The sequence below is a fragment of the Lissotriton helveticus genome, chromosome 3_1, assembly GCF_964261635.1.
Source record: "Lissotriton helveticus chromosome 3_1, aLisHel1.1, whole genome shotgun sequence".
NCBI lineage: Eukaryota > Metazoa > Chordata > Amphibia > Caudata > Salamandridae > Lissotriton > Lissotriton helveticus.
Genome location: NC_136061.1, coordinates 1,847,548,986 through 1,847,568,802, shown reverse-complemented (window position 1 = coordinate 1,847,568,802; position 19,817 = coordinate 1,847,548,986). Strand labels below are relative to the sequence as shown.

Here is a 19,817-nt window from a genome sequence, read left to right as displayed (position 1 = left end):
CGCTTGTTTTATGGAAATCAGTATAGTAAAAGAGGTATGAGATGATGCAAGGAGGGGTAGAGTAGGGAAGAGCCTATAAAGTGTTATTGTAGGGATCATAGTAGTGGTATGGGGTTTAGGATTAATGAGAGAGCATGATAAAAGGCTAAAGCCCAGCCTTATCTGTTACACTGTTTCCCCTCACCAAAGAAATACCGTCTCAGACACTGACATGCAAATACACAAGGTATTTATAGTTGAAGATAGGCCTTTATGCTAATTGTTTTCTATAGGGATGGGTTCTCTGGGCTCTCGCATCTAATTTGTACTAATCTCGTAATGTAATTCATGCAATTTATTTTTGTCCCTTTCTAGATGTACCGGCTCACACTACGGACAAGTAAAGAAAATGTATCCCGAAGATTATGTGACCTGCTTTCAGAACAGTTTTAATTATCTATAAATTCAAGATATCTATCATTTCTGTGTGTATCTTCCCTGCCATCCCGTTCTGTTTCTACCTTGTGTCCTGGTTGTCCAACTGCCAATAAATATAACATGTACGCCAGTCTCTGACGAGCTCAGTCCATTCAAAATATCTGTGTACAGGCAATTTCTCACTGCGGCCTACTTACTGTTGGGGTCTGACTACTGTGTTCCTGGAAACGAAATGTTATCAATCCAAGATTAAATCTCGAGAGCTTAGTTAGAGATGTTTGGTTAAATCCTAGATAAACAGGATTGCAGATGCAGCTGACATGAAGTTCCTTGCCTCGAGAGCAAGTAGAAGGAGGTGTTTACACTAATTTGTGTTTTTTTCAATGCATTTCTCAGTTTTTGCAAAACACTGACCACATGGGAAGGAGATTCACTTTCAGGGTAATTCTTACAATCAATATAGGGTCACAGAATACCTTCAGCAAATGCCCAAATTGATAAAGACTAATTGGTTATACCACAGCTGCTCCAGTTCAGAGTCCCTAAGGGGTGAAGATGTTTCCCACTCAAATAATGTATCAAAGGACTAATGCATTTTGTTAAACATCTCCCGGAAGGAACCCACATTTAGTTTCTAGGTCTCACCTGCAGACCGCTGAACCTGTTTGGCAAGATATATTATTGTCACAGAACACCACACAGAAACACACACAACATACATACAGTGAAAGTGGATTTGGGGCAACCCCTTTTAACCACAGGCTATTCTGGTTAGGTTGCATTTAGGCACTAGCTGGATGGCAGTCCATCAGCATTGCAGTCAGCCCTTGGCATATTGTGGATGTGAGCACCCTACTAGTAGTGCTGGCAGGTTCCTTTCTGGAGAGCTTTCCACACCGGTTCCTTCTGCTGGGCTGCTTCCCCATTCACATCTGGTGGGTCTGTTTCTTCAGGACTTGCTGCTCGTATTACTCTTGCTGGGCTGCTCCTTCCATGTGCACCTGGACGGCTCAATTCTACTGCATCCCTCGTTCCGCTCACGAGGCTGCTCCATGTGTCCCAAACTGGCTTTATTCTGTAGCTCTTCCTGCTCTCTTTCCATGCCACTCTTTCCTTGCATGTGCCCAGCGAAACTCATCATGCCTCCTCTCACCAGGGTGCTCATCGCCGGCAGAGCTTCATTAGTATCTCCTGCAATGGAATAGCAACACAGTAGGCCTAGGAAAGAAAGAAAGTGATCAGCCAGAGCTAAAGGTTTTTTGGTTATTGGATTAGCAGCTGAGGTGCTTACGGTAGAACTGAGATACGCTGGCAAAGCTGAGGTGCATTATCAGATCTGTAGTAAATTTTGGTGTCAGAGAATGTACTAAAAGCACTCAAAGTAGGATTGAGGTGGTGCGGTAGATCTGCAGTAGTTTTCCATCTGATGGAACAACAACAAAGATAGCAAAGCACAAACTTAAGGTGCTATGGTGCTTGCCCAACCTCCCCAACCACAGCTCCACCTACTCCTCATCAATGGCATTGCCAGACCTTGGAGCCACAGCAGCCCTCTGCTGCCGCCACTCTGCCAGTGTACACATCATCTTTTCCTGGATGTGCATGCCACTCCCACCCGGCTGCTGGGGTTTCCATCGCATTAATGGTTTAAGTAATGGCAATTAGTGTGCAGAGCACTGCCGCTGGGTACCAGCTGCAGATTCAGCCCTCTCCTCCAGCAGCAGTGGCCATGTTCCAGTTACAGTTGGTGAAGCTGGGCTCTAGCTTTGAACCCTTTAGCAGCGGCCATTGAGCCTGTATTAGGTTTAAGGAGTGAGACCAGCCTGTTGAGATCCCTAGCCATGCATTGGATAGCGTAAAGCTGTTGTCCGAGAAGCATCAGAACACCATTGAGAACTTCTCCAACTGCACCTTGAGTGACTACATGGGCAGCGGAGAAGGCTGCAGGAGGTATGCCTGGGCAGCAGAGTGCCCCCTTGTCTGCAACCGGAAGATGCCTATGAAGAGCAGAACCCGGGCTATGAACCCCCAATGAGTCCTCCAGCGGGTCTTAGGATGGAGATTGTGTCTTCAATGCACAAAGACCACTATGTAGTGCAGCTGCAGACTGCCTCTGCCCAGATCCTGCAATGCAGTGCCATGCTGGCTGCTCAGACTGCAACTAAAGGGAGTGGGCGGTTCACTTGCAGCACCCTAGGAATTACATACCTCTGTAGCATCTGGGGAGCCAGAACCGGCAAGGTCATGCTTAGTATTTTTCATTCTGAATTTCTGAGGGTTTGTACCTACATACTTATCTCTTCTTTTTCTTTTGCTCTGCTCTCTCTGCCTCCCTTTCCTTCCTCTATGCCTTACCCCCCTTTGTCTTTGCCACACTGTCCTTTCCACGTCACCCTCCTCTCTGTGCACCTCAACTACCTTTCTTTCCACTTCACCCTGCCTTTCTCACATGCTGCATCTTCCCACCTCGCCCTCTTTACTCTTCACTGCACCCTACTTTCTCTTCCTCGTCCTCCTCTTTAACCACCTCTTCCTATTATCTTCCTGCCTTGGCCTCTTCTCTCTCTCTCCACCTTACCATCCTCTCACCGTGCCTCCACCTCACCCTACTCTCTCTGCCTCACCCTTCTTAATTTCTACCTCACTAGCCTACCTCCTTCCACCTCACCATCTGCTTTCTCACTACCCTGCCTCTTTTTGGCTCACCCCTCTTGCCACCTCCACCATGACTCTCTCCACCTCATCCTCCTTTGCCATCCATACCTTCACTTCTGCTGCATATGGAGTATCGATTTTGTGCATGTAAATGACAGCACCAAGGCCGTGTGTTTGTGTGTGTGTGTTTGTGTTTGTATATATATATAATATCTACAAAACTTGGGTGGTCGGAGGGCAATTCATATTTTATTGAGATTGTAATGGTCTGTGCAACGTTTTACGGTTGTGATTAGTGCCTACTTCTATGTTTATTTCAAATGAGCGCAATAACAATTTGAGAAGCAATCAAATTTGATTACTTGAGCAAAACCAACCTAACCTCAAATCTGAACCCTTTTCAAGCCTTAGCTTCCCACTATTCCAACAGTACAGCTTCCAAAGTTGACGGCCGGGGCTTTAATGTGGTGGCTAGTACAGCTCATGTGAGTGCCTCCAAACTGAACGGTCTGTTGTCATATGTGACGGACCTGTTCCCTCCTCATTCCTGTTCTCTTCCTTTTTCGCCGCTAGCATCTCCTTTTCACATCACCCTCGCCACTCGTCTCTCCACTCCATTCTGTTCTACAGCTCTCCTCTTAACGCTGCTTCTCTCCCCTACAACTTTTCATTTGCTCATCACTCTCTCTGACTACCTTCCTTTCTCCTCATTCGCCTAATCTTCCACCATCCCCATTCCCTACTCCTCCACCACCATTTTATCGCCCCCTCTCAGTACATGCCCTACCCATCACCATGCTCCCATTACCAAATGTGTTCATCATTCTCCTGCTCCATCGTCCTATTTCCTTACACTCCTCCACTATCCTCCTTCATCCACCGCTCACAACGTTGTCTCCTTTTCTACTTTGATACGCATCACCCACCTATTCTTCTGTAATCAACCATCTCTATTGCAATGCTTTCTCTTCTTCTGATCACTCTTGTTACCTTTATTTCATCCACCCCTTTCTTTACCATTCTTTTATCTTTCTTTCCTTTTCCTTGTACCCGCTTCTTGTACATCCTCGCGCACTCCTGTCATCACTCTCCATTTCTCATTTCTGCACCCTTCGCCCTTTCCTCCTGTCAAGATTCTACAATTATTGTTCTTGTTTGATACCTGATAAAAGCCACAGTTGTGTAAACGGTGACCTTTGGGTTTCAGGACTTCTGACCCAAGGACACCTCCACAGCTGTAAGATAATCAATGGCTAATAATATATGTGGTCTACGGGTGTTATAAGCTTTACTTTTAAAAATGCCCCAAAATATCACATTTATTTGATGCTTAAATAACTGTTGACTAGCTAGATCGGGCACACCAGCTCAGTATTTTTATACTGACGGCAGAATATACAAGTTTGTTTACAGAGTTTGCTGTCTCACTCTTGTGTCAGAAATGAAAGGCTGAGTAGCATGATTTGAATTTTTGAAGCTACATATTATTGGAGCATCTTGTCAGCAAGTACATTAGATTATTTTACAATGTTTAGGATCTGGAGGGTTCCAGCAGCGCTATAATTCATTTCTATCTACTCGTGGCATAAAAAGAGCATTTTTGGGGATAAAATAAATGTACAGTCACTGCCCCTCCAAACAGTGTTATTTGTGTCTTAAGTCCCTTCTAATTAGATTACCTGTCTCAGCCTTCAGCGGGTACCTCTGGAAATTGGTAGAAGGTAGGACAGTGACGCCACATGTTGCCAGTTTTTGTCACAGGAGAGACCCTGGTGCTGTTCTTTGTATAATGGAAACTTGCACTGCTCTTGCCTGTGCTGTATCTGTTGTGTTACTGAAACTTGGCAAAGTCTTCAGTTCTGAAAAGTCAAAACATGTGGCACTTCTGGTGTTTTTTTTCTATAGAGTGCCACAAATTAAGAGGAGCAACTAAGCGAGAACAAAATAAAATAAGCCACTACTAAGATATAAATTCTGTTTTCATATTTTCACGTGGATGAAAACAGCCTTTCCCACTGGCCTCAAACCTGTCCCCATATACTCCAGGTAGCCCAAGGCATTGGTGTTTTTTGTGAAAAGTTAACAATTAAGATGAGAAAGCAAAGCTGCAAGCCTGCATGCATGCATCATTAAGAAAATTAACAATATATGAATGGGCATTGGGGGGCCACAGAGCTACCTTCGGAGGGCATGGACTACCTGGCCCACCCTATTGTACCGGCCCTGCACACATGCCTGTAAAACACCAGGCAGAGGATTTTAGGATGGACATTGGAATGGGTTTGAAATAGCATTAGTGCCCGACAGTGATGCTCCCATAATTAAGGTTGGAGATTGGAATTCTGAATACAAAAAAGGCAGTTCCGTGCAGAAAGTCTTCAAATACGTTAATGGTGAATGGCCTAAAAAGAATAGTATAGAGGGGTCTGTACGCCCATTCTGGGAAGCCCGGAACAGGCTAACTTAAGACAATGGCACACTTTTGCGTGAGGAAAGGGTTGGTCCTCCACATAGTTTGCGTGGGATGGTTCTCAATTTAGCACATGATGGTAATTTTGGAATTTCAAGAACGAAGTCTGTGGTAAAAAAGTGTTCTGGTGGCTGGGTTATGATCAGGATGTAGAGAAATTTGTGAGGACATGTGACACGTGCATACAGGCCGACACATCTTTACAAACTGCTAGGCCTCCTATGTATAGCATTGCTAATCCTCAGAAATATGTGGCCGTCGATATCATGGGGCCAATTTGTACTCCTCAAAAATAGGTTTTGGTTCTCATTGACTTATTCGTAAGGTGGCCGTTATTCAGATTGTTAACCAGTTTGACACTGATTCTGTTTTGGAATTTTTAGATCAAGTTTTTTTTTTTGAAGGAATTCACACCAACATATTAAATGATAATGGTGTCTAATTTGTGTCCAAAAAAGCTAAAATATATTTTGTGAGGGACGGAGTTAGGCTCAAAACTACCTCGTTATATAATCCCAGGGGGAATGCCATAGTTGAGAGGCTCAACTGTCATTTTGGGAGATATTCAATTGGCCATCGCTAGTAAAGGTGACTGGCTGACTCAACTTGGAAAAGCGGTATGGTCATACAGGGATACCATTAGTGAAACTGTCGTTGTGTCCCCCTATTGCTAGGATGAGAGGGAGAAATCCTAGATCTAAATACAATCCTAGATGGCTAATTCTTTCTGGTATAGAACAATGGTCTGTGGAAGCAGCTCGTGAGAAAGTTAGACAACCAAGAGAAAAGTAAACTGTATTGGGTATAAAGGATGTGGAGAGATGGGTGATTGGGTCTGAATCAGGAAACCAGGTTGTGTGGTGAAAGCAAATCTAATGAGCCACAGGAAGTAATAGATGGCTTCAAAAATGCAGTCAGACTTAGTAGTGGAAATATATGGAATCTTAACAGAGTACGTTTAGGGCTCTCAGAAGCATGGAAAGAAATGGGGGATGAGTTTCATATTAGTATTCAGGATCCATTGGTGTATATTCCAGAGTGCAATGGTAATTCTGGAATTGTTCCAAATTCCTTAGTCATTTGCAAATATCTCTGGATCTATTCCCGTTGTTTCATCTGATCCTTCGACTCAGACTGTGGTCAGTCTGGCGCTACTGATGAGGATACTGTACAGCGACCAGATCTTTCAGAGGAAGTTTTGTGTGGGGATGCTGGTGGTGATATCTGTAACAAAAGAATTGGAAAACCACCCAGTAAGTACATGAAAATTTGACGTTTTAGTTTATTTTTAATTTTCTTTATTTTTGACTTTTCTGATATAATTGACTCTACCACATAACTCCTCTGTCCTTCTTCTACACACGGTGCCAGATATTTGCCCCACATGGGTTTTGTAATGGCTACTACCTCATGCTTTGCAGGACCATGCATTCAGAGTCCCTTAGAAGTGTCTTTGCAGAAAACTATATGCTTAATGTGGGGTCGGTTCAGAGCGCTCAAACACTGTTGGATGCCTTCAAGCTTTGATCATGGGGCAAATGTATAGCAAAACAGTTGAGTATCCTCTGTAAAATAATGTGCAGGCTAGACCTCTTGGAAAAAGAGATTAAACACTTGAAAGTCTCCCTAACGGCTGAAAATAGTACAGCGACACTTGTTGACATGCACAAGAAAGTCATGGAATCTGAAGAGGTAGCAGTTAGTGAGGTCAAATTCCTATGCGAGGAGAGCAGGGCTCTGCAATATGGCGAGGGTGAATGGCCGACCTACATCTTGTCCAGCCTGAATAAATGTCCTGGGAGAGCATTGACACCCCTGGCGTTACACTGGTGCTCCAGCTACCTCCAAACAGACCGTCGAGATACCAGAGAAATTCCGCCAATTCGGTGCCTCTCTAATATGGACTGCAACAGACCCCAGTAATAAAGACTGCGCGGAATATGTAGACATAATAGTGTGAATATGGCTTGATGATGCCCACAGAGAGCTCCTTGGATCCCTGATTGCCCCTGGGAGATCCACTCAGGGACTGGACAGGTTTACTGTTCAGGTTTACAAAACATTTGCCACACAGCTCGTGCCCCACCTTTTGTCCATGCATAGGGAGGCTGTTGATACAGGAGAACTCCCTTGTCCCTTAGAGGGGCGCTTATGCTGACCCTGATAAAAACAAGCATTTGCACTGCAATAGGTCTCGCATTTACGAGAGTTTGAGCTATTGGCAGTGTAAATGACAAATCCTTTTATTTGTGTGTAGTTTTGAAAACAGATAAATAAAAGGCCTTCTCATTTACAATGCCAATAGCTCAAACTCTCGCAAATTCAAGACCTTTAGCATTGCAAATTCATTTGGCGCCCGTGCTATAAAGATTTTTTTTTTTAAGCAGTAGGAGAGATATGACAGAGCATGGACAAAACGATTTAAGAAAATAGTGCTTGGAGGCTATAATTAAACAACAAACGTAACAGGGGTGTCCTTATGGGAGGTTACAAAATAAGACAAAGCGGTACTAAGGAGGGACTACTAAGCCTATTGACCAATGAAAAGCCACAGTTCACAGTGGACAATGACACAAGCCAATGAAAAACATGGACGGAGAGTGGGCGGAGCTTCAGGTCCATACTTGAATACAGCATGCCTCCCAGAGCAGCGCATGCGCTGCCCAGGGTCCACCTAAAAAGAGGGGCTGCCTCTCTGCTATGTTCACAAGGGCCTTGATATTATTGAACATTCATATTAGTTATCACTGGATGAATTAACGTTTGATGAAAAACACTATTACCGAATAAATGGTACGCAATGTCTCGACAGCTAAAAAATGAAAGGCTGTCCAGCTTGAACTGCCACTTGTGACTCACAGATACAACAGCTCACTAATCTATCACATTAAAGTTGGGGGTGAGCTTCCTTGGATGTAACGAGCGAGGATGGTGGTGGAGGGAGACCAGCCCTTCAAAAAAACAAGCTGGACTCATCCTCATCTTACCAAGGCCAGTAAAAAGGGTACCTGTGTAGATGGGTAATAACTAATGTTACTATTCAAAGTTCTTTGAAGCCCACGCCACGGTATTAAGTGCTATAAAATGAAAGACAATAAATGACTAATCAGACACTTGGATTGGAGCGAGTGACTTGCAGATAATATAAAAATTACAGCAGGAAGTGCATGACCTCTCAACCCCACATCCCCTACCCTCTTCCAAACTAAAGTTCGAACCGGATGTAGGTCAGCAAAATAAGGATTCACAGGGTGGCAGGCTGCCCAGATTAAGCCAGGACGAATAAACTATGTTGTGACTTTACTTTGAGGCATAAATCGTTTAATTAAAAATGTGTGAGCGGTAACAATTGAGCACCAAAGCTTTAATAACAGGCAGGTAGTCTAAGAATCTACGTTTTCACAGAGCATGAAAGCAAAAGAAGAGATCTATGCTCAGATACATGGACAAGAGGTAGCCTTAAATGGCCTGGCCCACACAGACTGCACACATTCCTGGGAGCTGCACCCCAGCGCCAACCTGCTCCAATTCCATCCCCGTCTTTGCACTCTGGCAAAGATCCTAAGTGGTGCAAATGTTGAATGTTCACTTTCTGGGGTACGGGGGTCTGTCTAAAACAACTTGGGGACCAATTTACAAAGGCATTCTCGTTGGTAAGCATACTTTTACAGCCCACAATTACTGTATTTTTGGCATTCAGTTTTCAACAAAAGACTACGTAGCAAGCATAAATGCTTTTCCTAATGCGTAATTGTGTACCACAATCGCTTACGAATTACAGTCGCAAACACCTTCAAATGGGCATAATAAAGCGTGCCGCTTACCAAGTGCAAGCTGTACATTTATTGCATGGTGGGAGCGGGGTAACCCCCGGGAGCGGAGGTAGGAGGTTGGGCAGGCAGGCAAATGCTATAGAAAATGGCACTGTTGTGTGTTAAGAGAACAAAAACAAAGTAAATACTGCCTTGTATAGGGACCTTGTTTCCATTCGAAGAGCATGGTTCACACTTTACCATCAATGGTGGGCACCGTTACACCGCGGGGTGAAGCTTCCGCAGGACCCTGGTCCTGCGGAAGGACGTGCGGCGTTCTAGTTCTGATGCAGGTCAGTACATGTATGCAGTGGTCGCAGTGGGGGAAAAAAAAGAAGGGGAACTGTGGGTGGAGACTCCGAGGGTGGGGATAACCCAAGGATTGGCTCAGTGGGCGGAGTCAGGTGTGGCCAGAATGTGCTAAACATCCCAATTTTTAGTATTTGTTTGGCATTTCACTGACTAGTTACAGTTAATTCAACCAATGAATACACTTGATTATTTAAGGTTTAATATGAGTTATTAGCATTTAAATACATTCACAAAGTGGGATATATTTCCAGTCACACAATGTCCCAAATATGCTTAAAAGTGGACTCACAAGCCATTTGTCTCCACGCCATGTAGTTTCACTCATTAGCCCTTCTCCCTTCTTCCACAAGAGCAGTTCAAACATGAATGGCAAAATATCCTAGTTTGCAAATGTTTTCTATATTATTATGGCTGTGCCATATTTGCCACATAATATATCATCCACTACAAAATCTTACAGTTTTAACTAATCATGTTGTAGCTCAAACGGATAAAAAGTTACAAAAAAACGTGACTTGAGTTGCTGCAAAGTGGACGGCACTTTGCAAAGGTTGACTGATCACCTTTCTCACTGCTGCATTTGTATGTTGTACTGATGAGGCAGAATCTTTGCAGAGACTTAACATGTGTAAAAATGTCTAAATAATAAAGTATAAGAAAATATTTTTTTGTTGCATAATTTAGTCAACACTACGGCATAATTTTGTCCCCCATTGCTGCATAATTCTAGTGGCTCCAGAGCAGGTAGCAAATGTTAAAAGTGCTTGTGCATGAAGCAGAGAGACTGTGAAGTTTGCAAACTTAGTTTGGTGTGCGTGCAAATCCTGCATTGCCGATCCTTGGTGAGTTGTAGCTACTACTGCTGCTGAAACAATGCCAATGGAGGTACCAATGGGTGAGGGCACTGGCCTCGATAGCAGGGCCGGCTTTAGTGCTGGTGGCGCCCTGTGCAACAATGTTTGTTGGTGCCCCTAATGATCACCTACACCTCGGACTCCCTCACTACCATCCTTTAACAGTCCCCCTCAAGTCTCCATAGCCACACCCTTTGTCAGATGCATTTAATTTGATTTACAGCGCCACTCCTACCAGTGTACGGTGTCAGAGCACTTTACATCACACACCCTACACAAAGACAATAATTTTTATGTGTGTAAATTACTGTATAGGAAATGTTACATAAGACAAAAGGACTACAAGGTGTAGAAAACCACATGACAACCATACTAGTAGGCAGTATAGTTTAATCGCTCACTGTTCTATGTTAGGATTTTAACTTATAGACTGCAGTTAACAAAAGGATCTCTCTGACAAAAGCAGTAACCTACTAACCTACTTAACATTATGTGCACTTTGTGATTTGCATGGTACGTGTTCTTTGCAGCAGGCACATTAACCCTCTGTCCTACCTTTCAAGGAGTCAACCCTTCCACTAGACAAAACTCTGATCTCTCTCTAGGAAGAACATTTATCGACTAAGTCATCATGACATTTTTCTTGTTGCTGAAAATTGCTGGAAGCCAGGAAGGAAGCAGCAGGTTTTTTTTAAACCATAATATACTTGCAAACACTAAGCACCCACCTGAAATAGGTACCATGTGCAGTCACACCGTTCACACCGCCCTAACCTGCCCAAGGTTCATGTGACATCAGTGACAGTCACAGACATCAGGCCTTCTAAGGTCTTTCGGGGCCTTCAAAGGTCAAGCATGGGAATATGCTCCCTCAGTAGAGTGGTCTGGTGGACTGGTCATGAAGGCTGAACCCGGTTTGCCAGTTCCAAATTCAACAGTTCTTGCCCTAGTGCCACATTCTCTCCCCCACTGAACACCATACTGCCCCACTGAGAGAAACTTGCACTGCCTTCAGCTACAACCAAATTGTGCCCACTATAAACACTTGGATGTGGCTCAATTCAAATTATGCACTTGATAAGAGTAATATCCTGCCTTAAAAAAACAAAAGTAAAAATAAACACTCATAGGGAGGGCAAGATTAAGTAAAGCATGTGAAATATAAGCAGAAACAACATGGTTATCTTAACGATCTCTCACTCACTATTCAGAAATCAGCGAGTAGTTTTACCTGAAATGTTAAGGACATGGTTTAAAAAGACCATAAACACAGAGCCACAGTACACATTTTGTTTTCCAATCCACCCATCAACCAGGTATTGCAATAGATCCAGGAGTGGTACACTTCTCCACCTGGGGACAACAATGCTGTTCAAAGAAAGACGAGAAAACAAAAGTAGCTTTTCGCTGCAAAGTCTGTAGAGTGAGGCTGATGTGTTTGGATCTGAATAAAACCAATCTGGCCACTTTGCAGCCACTCTGTCTTGCTTTATTTAGTTATGTATTTATTTTTCAGATTTAAAACCTTTTATTTCTCTCCATCCTGAGGCTGCACTTTGGAATAGAAAAATTTCTGAAAAAGGGCATTTCCCGCAAGAGTGTTTTTCTTTTTTGGATCCAAGCTACTAAATGAAAGAAGGAAAGAGAGGTTGTGAACCGTTTCTTCAAGTCCCGGTTTTCAGTAAGCCACAAGTGCGCGTCTGCCTTGTAGTGTGAGCGCGCAGAGGGAGCGTGTGAGGCAGAGGAGACGCCATGCGTGCGCACATCGCCTATCCGTGCGCGCACATGGTTTGTCTTCCTTCGCTCACCAAAGCCACAACAATAGAGTCTCGCCAAGTGAAGCAGTGCATGCCCTGTGTTCGCTAGGCGAGACCTAAAAAATGAATAAAAGCTCAAAGAAAGAGACTCATCTCTCCACCCGTCTCACAATAAATTCTGTCTAAGATTCTGGCCAACCACCTGGTGCCACTGCTCCCACCATGCTGCGTACTGATCAGTCGGGCTCATAGTAGGCCAATCTACTTCGCGTAACCTCTGTACACTGTTCAGCCTACTGCGCCAGCTGGAGACATGTCTCAAGGCCCAGCAGTGGTCTTGGACGCCGCTAAGGTAATTAACACACTAGAGTTGGGGTCCCCGTTCTACCTACTGGAACACCTGGGCTTGGGTTCTACCATCATCGGGTGTGTCAGATTATTGTATTAAGGCCCCACTTTCCATATCAGACAGAACAGTTGTCTGTTCCAATGACCATTGCATGTGGTACACACCTGAGGTGCCCTTTGTAGCCTATAGTTTTTGCTATAGCAGTGGAACCGTTTGCAGTGAGGCTTCGCTTCATAGACCTAGAGAGAAGGGCATCCGCTTCTGTGAGAGAGACACATTAGTTTCCCTTTATGCGAACGACATTACCTTGCACCTCACTGACCATACGAATAACACATCCCAGCCTTACCCTTTGAATTTATTAGATTCTCAACTGTCTGGAATAACAATTAACTGGGCAAAATCAGAAATACTTCCATTGACCCACTCTATGTAGAAGTGCGAGCTGGAGTTCCTGCTTCGCTGGTGCGACTCATGTTAAATATCAAGGCAAACATGTAAGCAGGGACATAGAACGAGTAATGAGGGAAACCTGTGGCATGGTTTTAACATGCATAGAAGCCTCGGTTGACCAATGGACCAAACTTCCACTGTCGCTGGCTGGCCGACTGGGTCTAGCCAAGATGGTGAGACTGTTGCAGCTGTTATATCTCTTTATTAATATTCCCATTCGACTAATTAAGTCTATGTTTCGTCAGATGCCACGTGACCTGGCTCGCTTGGGCCCTGAAATCAGCCCAGACTAAGATGGGAGACTTTAACCCTGCCATTTGTGCAGGTAGGCCTCTCAGCACCAGACTTTGAACTGCACTATCTGTGGGCGCAGGCCAGTTTTGCACAATTCTGGCAATTCCCAACGCCTTTCCAGCCACTCACAGCAGTTGAAACAGACGTTGCATGGCCACTTTAATAATATAATGCACTAGGCTCCCGCCCCTCCAGACTGCAAAGCCAAATAGACACCGTGCAATGCACGCTCTGGGCCTGGGAAGGACTGCAACACATATTCAAAGAAGAGGTGATAGGGCAAGCCAGCCCTACCCCCACATGCGGTGCAAAGGCAGGAGCTCATCTCACTAAGATTAAACTGACAACACTAGGAGACCTATACCCAGGTGGCTCATTCCTTTCCCAGGAGGTGATAAGAGCACACACTGAAAACACTCCATTGGACCCATTTATTTAAAATAGACTTAGGGTGGCATTTAGGGCCAGTGCATCCAATCCCCAGCGCCTCCCCCGCCTTTGCCCCACTTGAAAGGATACTTTCCCAACTCACCCCCAAGCAGACTATATAAGGAGATGCGGTCAAGTGCACCAATCTGCCAAGATAGGTGAGCGATAGGGCCGACTGGCCATAGCGGGCACCGGGCAATCCCCTGATGCGCTGCACGGGTGGGGGCTGGTTTTGGGCCCCTGGGGGCCGTTTTTGTTACAGGGCCGTTTTAGCTGCAAAATTGGCCCTGTACCAAAATCGGCCGAAAATCGGCCCCGGCAAAGTGGTCGGTGGCACCTCCAACCCCCCTAGTGGGGGGAGGGGGCGGCCGAGCACTTTGCCAGGGCCGGTTGTGGTTCCCAGTCCAGCCCTAGTGAGCGAGATGGGCCAAAGACACCACTCACAGATGCAGAGTGGGCTTTCTGCTGCAGGCTCACCGGAGAACTCTCCCCAAATTACAGACTGACGAATCCAGTTTTTGTATAAAATATATTTATTCTCTCTACTTGCTTAAAGAACTGGGCCTCCGAGCAGACGCCCGTTGTGCCAGATGCAGAGCAGAAGATGCTTTTCACACTTTGCATGGAACTGGCCGCCAGTCTCCTCTTTCTGTGCGGATGTGCATGAATGAATGAAGAGAAATGTATGTAGTGCATCTGCTGCTTCATTAGAAGCGTCCTGGCGCTTTGACGGTATTGTAAGTGGAAACCGAATTGCGCTTCATGAAACAAAGTTCTTCAGGTGGGACAACTTAAGCAGACTTCTACTTGGGAAATATCGAAGGACCAGTGGTAGAGCATCCCAGAGACTGAGATAAAAAAAAGTATAAGGGGCCAGATGTACGAAGTATTTCTGCATGCGCAAACGGGTTTGCGACCTGTTTGCAGATGCAGAAATACCTAAGGGACATGTACAAATCCTAATTAGCGAGTCACAATTCATGTGTCACTCTCTAATTTGCAACTCGTTATTAGAAAGGGGAGTTTCAAGGGTGTTTCTTCCTAATAGCGAGTCTGAGCCCTATTTATGACTGTTTTGCGACTGCAATTGCGGTTGCAAAACTGTAGCAATTAACCACCTAATTCAAGTAGGTGGTAAAGGATTTACAAACGGGAAGGGGTCACCAGGGGACCCCTTCCCCTTTGGGAATGCATGGGAAAATATTTTTCAAGGGCAGGCAGCGGTCCCAGGGACCACTGCCAGCTCTTAAAAAATGAAACTAAAACGTTTCATTTTTTTTTTTTTTTTTTAAATGCATCCCGTTTCCCTTCAAGGAAAACGGGCTGCATGTTTTTTTTTAACAGCTTCATTTAAAAGCAGTCTCAGACAAAGAGGTCTGCTGAGCCCAGCAGGCCACCATCCCTGGGAGGACTAGCCATTCCCAATGGGGTCGCAAATTGCGAGTGACTCATTAATATTCATGAGTCTCGCTTTTTGCGACCCCATTTGGAATCGCTAATAGTGTCTCTGACACTGTTGTACATTTGCTTTTGCGACTCACAAATGGTGACTCGTAATTTTTCACAGTTTGCGAGTCGCAAAAGCAAATGGTCGTACATCTGGCCACCAGATCTAGCTTTCTGCACTTTAGGGATACACAGCAGATTATGATTGGCTGAGTGGAGTGCCCTAGGAGGAAGATATTTGTTGAGGCTGTCTTGGATGTACCTGGTGCCGGTCTGATGGAATGCTCTGTGCATAACCATAGGTGTTTTAAATTTGATTCTAGAAGTGACCGACAACCAGTGAAGCTACTTCGGCCTTTCCTGATGTTTTTTTTTTTTAATATTCAGAGCGAGCCAACACGTCAAGGCCCTCCCACAGTCATGTGGTACATTTTGGGTGCTGGCCCTGCTGTTCACAAAAATGAGGGTGGTGATGCTCTGGGGAAAGACCCCCCCCCCCCACCTCACCTAAAACTACATAATGGTGTCAGGACATGGTGTATTGTTAGGAAGGACTAGACACATACTGGGACTACATGCTGTGACCTTGCCCAAAGCTACATGGGTGCTGCTCCAGACATTTTTGCTGACTGAGAATAATACCCAGATGGGGGAGACTCAGCTGGCCTGGAAAATTGCATGGTTCTCCCAGGCAGGTCTCAGTTGGACCTGTGAGTGACCAACGATCCACCACATGGCTATTACTGAAAATCTATAAATAAAAGATGGAAAAAATCTGTTTTCTTGAAAGAAATTACAGGAACCGCAAAGTCAGCTTGATCATTGCACCAACAAATCACATTTTGAAACGTCACATAACCCGATCACCTTAGCACTAAATCACCGAATATCATCGGATGGTTATAGAACAAACTAGTTAAATAAACAATAGTGAACCATTCTGACTGGATGCAATACATTATGGAGGCAGGAAAGACCTAGGACATTGTAGAAAAATGGTTACCTCTAGTGAGCTCTTCGAGAACAGTTTCATTTAGAAATAAATAATCCTCATCTTGCTGCATGTAGTGTCAGGCAAGAAATATAAACACAGAATGAACATCATGATACGGTATCTATTTTGAACAAGATGGCATTGATGCCGAACTAAGGTCTAGTTATCCTAAATCAGCAGAACACACTTTATTTAACACATTGTAATGAATTCGTATCAAGTGCATTAACTCCATTTTAGTATGCATATGCAAATCAAGGTGCAGAGCGACTAATATTAATGCTCATTTTAGTTTAATTTTTCAGAAGCTCCCTCACCCAGCATCACAGCTTCTCTGTCATATGGGAATGTAGTGGTGTTTGCAGGCCTGCCATATTTTCTGCTTCTTTTAGTACTGACAACCATTTAGTAACTTTGCCTATACTTCTTAAATTAAGCAAGCTGATGAGAGAAGGGCATTTTGGTGTATTTTTAAATACTTGGAAATTATCCCACATTACTCTTGAGCATTACTGAATTTTTACCCTCTACACAGGAAGGGTATGAAGGCATTTAGATCGTTATAGCTCTAAATATGTTGTGGCTCTTGCTGTAGCTCTACATCACTAAATGAATTGTGCACAGTTCCTATTTTTTGACACTAGATGAGCCCTTTCCTTCCTCTGTGAACCACCCATACTTAAATCCGGTTAGAGTTTTTATTTCGGCCGTAGTAATCCCTATATCTAGCAATTTCTGGTCAAATCATGTAGACATCTTCCTGCTTTTATATCCGGTTCATCTTGGAAATAGTTGAGATGATGGTTGTGCATTATTAAAAAAAACCTAATAGAAATATCAGTGAGTTAAGACTAATTATTATATACTGTGTCTGATATATAATGTGTGCATTTATATCAGCTCTGTTGAAGTTTACCATTTTGTATAGGACTTCAAATTTCTGATAAGAACTATGTAGAACTGAATGTCGGATTGGAATTTCCTCACGTTTGCCTTGGGATCCTTTTTGATGGGTAGGGGCACACATATTTGCCTCATCTGTTTTTCTCTGAAGAAGTCCCTGTGTATGTGAGACGAAACGCGCTGGCTGTGTTCAAAAGGGAAAAAAAGAAAATAAAGATAATGTTCTTATAAAAGAGACTCTGGAATCTGCGATTCTTTGTTGCATGGAAATGTTATTGAGTCTGCTTTTTCACAAATTTGTGATAGGGTTATAGCAGCTTCTATTGCTTACTCGGAAATTGTTACTACAATACACGTTTGAAACGTGCTCCTTCTACCTATATCTTAGTTCTGTTGAAATTCACCACATGTGCGGTACCATGTTTAAATGTTGGCCCTCCAAGGGTCCATTCTATCCCTTCAAGGGTCCATTCTATCCTCAAGGATGCCCACCTGTTTAAATGGAATGTTCTAAATATTCAGAACTTTTAATGCAGGAGGAAATAAGCATCCTTTAAGAAAGCATGATTTAACAGGTTCACATTTATAGAACAAAAACACTGTAAAAGTTTCTTATGTAGGTTGTCCTTGTTCCATGACTATTGGTTGGTACCGACTGAAGATGTAACTTCTCGTTGAAGGATCAATGCATGTGGGCAAATGGGAAAACAGGATATTGCTAGGGTACTAGGCTGAGCAATAAAGGATATTTTAGGGGTGTATTCTTTTGTGAGTGGTGTCACGGGATTATAAGATAATTGATGTTTGCTGCTCCATCATTCCAGTCAAAAAGATTGAGGCATGTTGTGTGCTTGTAAAATTCTCTCTTCCAATTACCCCTCATGTCTTTCTTTGCACAATTTAGTTAGAGTTCTTAGTCTAATGTGGTTGGCACATTTTTGCAGTAATAGAAACATTTCTATAAATTTACCAAGCTATGTATTATTGTGACTATAAGAAAATAATAAAAAGAAAAAGAAAATAAATCCCAGCACACCTCGTTGTCTAGCTCCTGTGAATGTATCACTGCTTCATGAAGTTTGTGGGACTCCTTGATTTTATTTTCCAAATCTCTCCTAGAAACAGGTTTATAAAGAAAGATGTTGAGAAGGTTCTCCTTTGAGGACTAGTATTGTGGGTCAATGAGGTTTTTACGTCGAAGTCTACCAGACAGCACAGCTGTCTGGTTTGCCAAGACATCTCAGAACGTTCAGAAAGCTTCTCTGGGAAGTATTCTGCCAATTGCTTACGACTGGGTTTGTGGTCTGTAACTCACATTTGCTTGCTTTCTGTTTGGTGGCTGTATTTGTTTTATGCTACCCAGGATGTCTTTGTCACTCCCGTGCAGCATAGCCTGTTCACCATCGCTCTTTATATTCTTCCTCGAGTGCTCACTTTCTGTACACAGGTCTTTAAATTTTGTTCTCATCTTGTCACATTTGCTATGCATTCAAAGACAGAGGTCACATTTCAAGCTCTGTCCGGAGACTCTAGACCCACTTAAACTGTAATGGGAGAGATGGGTGGGAGAGACGGAGGAAGTTGAATGGAGAGAGGCCTGCATGGTGACTTCTGCACAGACTGCCTGATCCAGCTACCCTACCTCCACCTAATCTACAGAACTCTGCACCTGTTGAGACACACCGGTCTCCTCACTGAACCCAGATGTGCTCGCTGTCATTCTCCGCTGTCAGACTTTTACCACATGGTCTGGTAGTGTCCTTCTACTGTCCACTCCTGGTCACGTATAAGTTCCGTTCTATTGGCGGTTCTAGATACTCCAGTCACATTGACTCCAAAGTTAACCCCACTGGGAATAATGGATGATTTGTGGAAACGTATGGACAGTGCTCTCGTGGGTTTGGCTACCCTAGTGGCTAAAAGACATTGCATTACCCTAGAACCCACCAAACCCACAGACCCTAAAGTTATGGCTGACATGGAACAGGTGTGCCAAACAGGAGGAATGGAATTATTTGGCCTGGGGATGTCTGCAAAAATTCACTGCAATTTTTGAGGGAAATAGTGCGATTATTACCGATTGTCCAATTACACATTGGGTTTGAAGTCTTGAACTGTTGTTCTACAATTGTGCTTGGCTGCGGATGGGATTGGGGGCAGGTGGGGACAGGAAAGGGGAGGAGTAGTTATATTTCTGTTGTGTTTTGACTCTGTCGTTAAAACCTATACAATTGTTTTATAAAAAAAAATATCAGGCTCTGTCTTCCTGGGAGCTTGGTGTTTATCCTTCATTCTCTGATCTCAAAGTGAGAGGATTTATGTGAGAACCCTGCTGGGTACCCATGTGAGAGGAAAGGCTGTAGGATGACTTTCTAACATTCAACACAATATAAATGTCTGTCTAGGAACTGTACACATATTTCAGAATATTTCAGGATTAAGAAAGCACAAATGAAGCACATTTGTTTTTAATTCTGAAGTTTGGGGGAAACAAATATTCTAATACGATCAAGATAAATCAATACACTTGGGGATGCCATTTCCATACATTATCGTTTGTGCGCTGTATAGTTTGATCAGTGAAACTGTATATCTGTGCAAATGTAATGGTCAATTCAATAGAACATGTGATGTCTGTAATGGCAGTTTGCACCGCACCATGCATACTCCAC

General features: G+C 43.7%; 1 protein-coding gene across 2 annotated transcripts in view; it reads left to right on the top strand.

Annotated features, from left to right (window-relative positions):
• The window catches only part of AP2A2 (adaptor related protein complex 2 subunit alpha 2), a 537,324-nt gene extending 536,774 nt beyond the window's left edge, over positions 1 to 550 (top strand). For both annotated transcript variants that reach the window (XM_078682786.1, XM_078682785.1), the window contains exon 22: positions 355 to 550. In XM_078682786.1, the coding sequence (XP_078538912.1) occupies positions 355 to 432 (78 nt within the window). In that variant the 3' untranslated portion in view covers positions 433 to 550. The remainder of the gene's footprint in view (positions 1 to 354) is intronic.
• Positions 551 to 19,817: the final 19,267 nt, after the last annotated feature.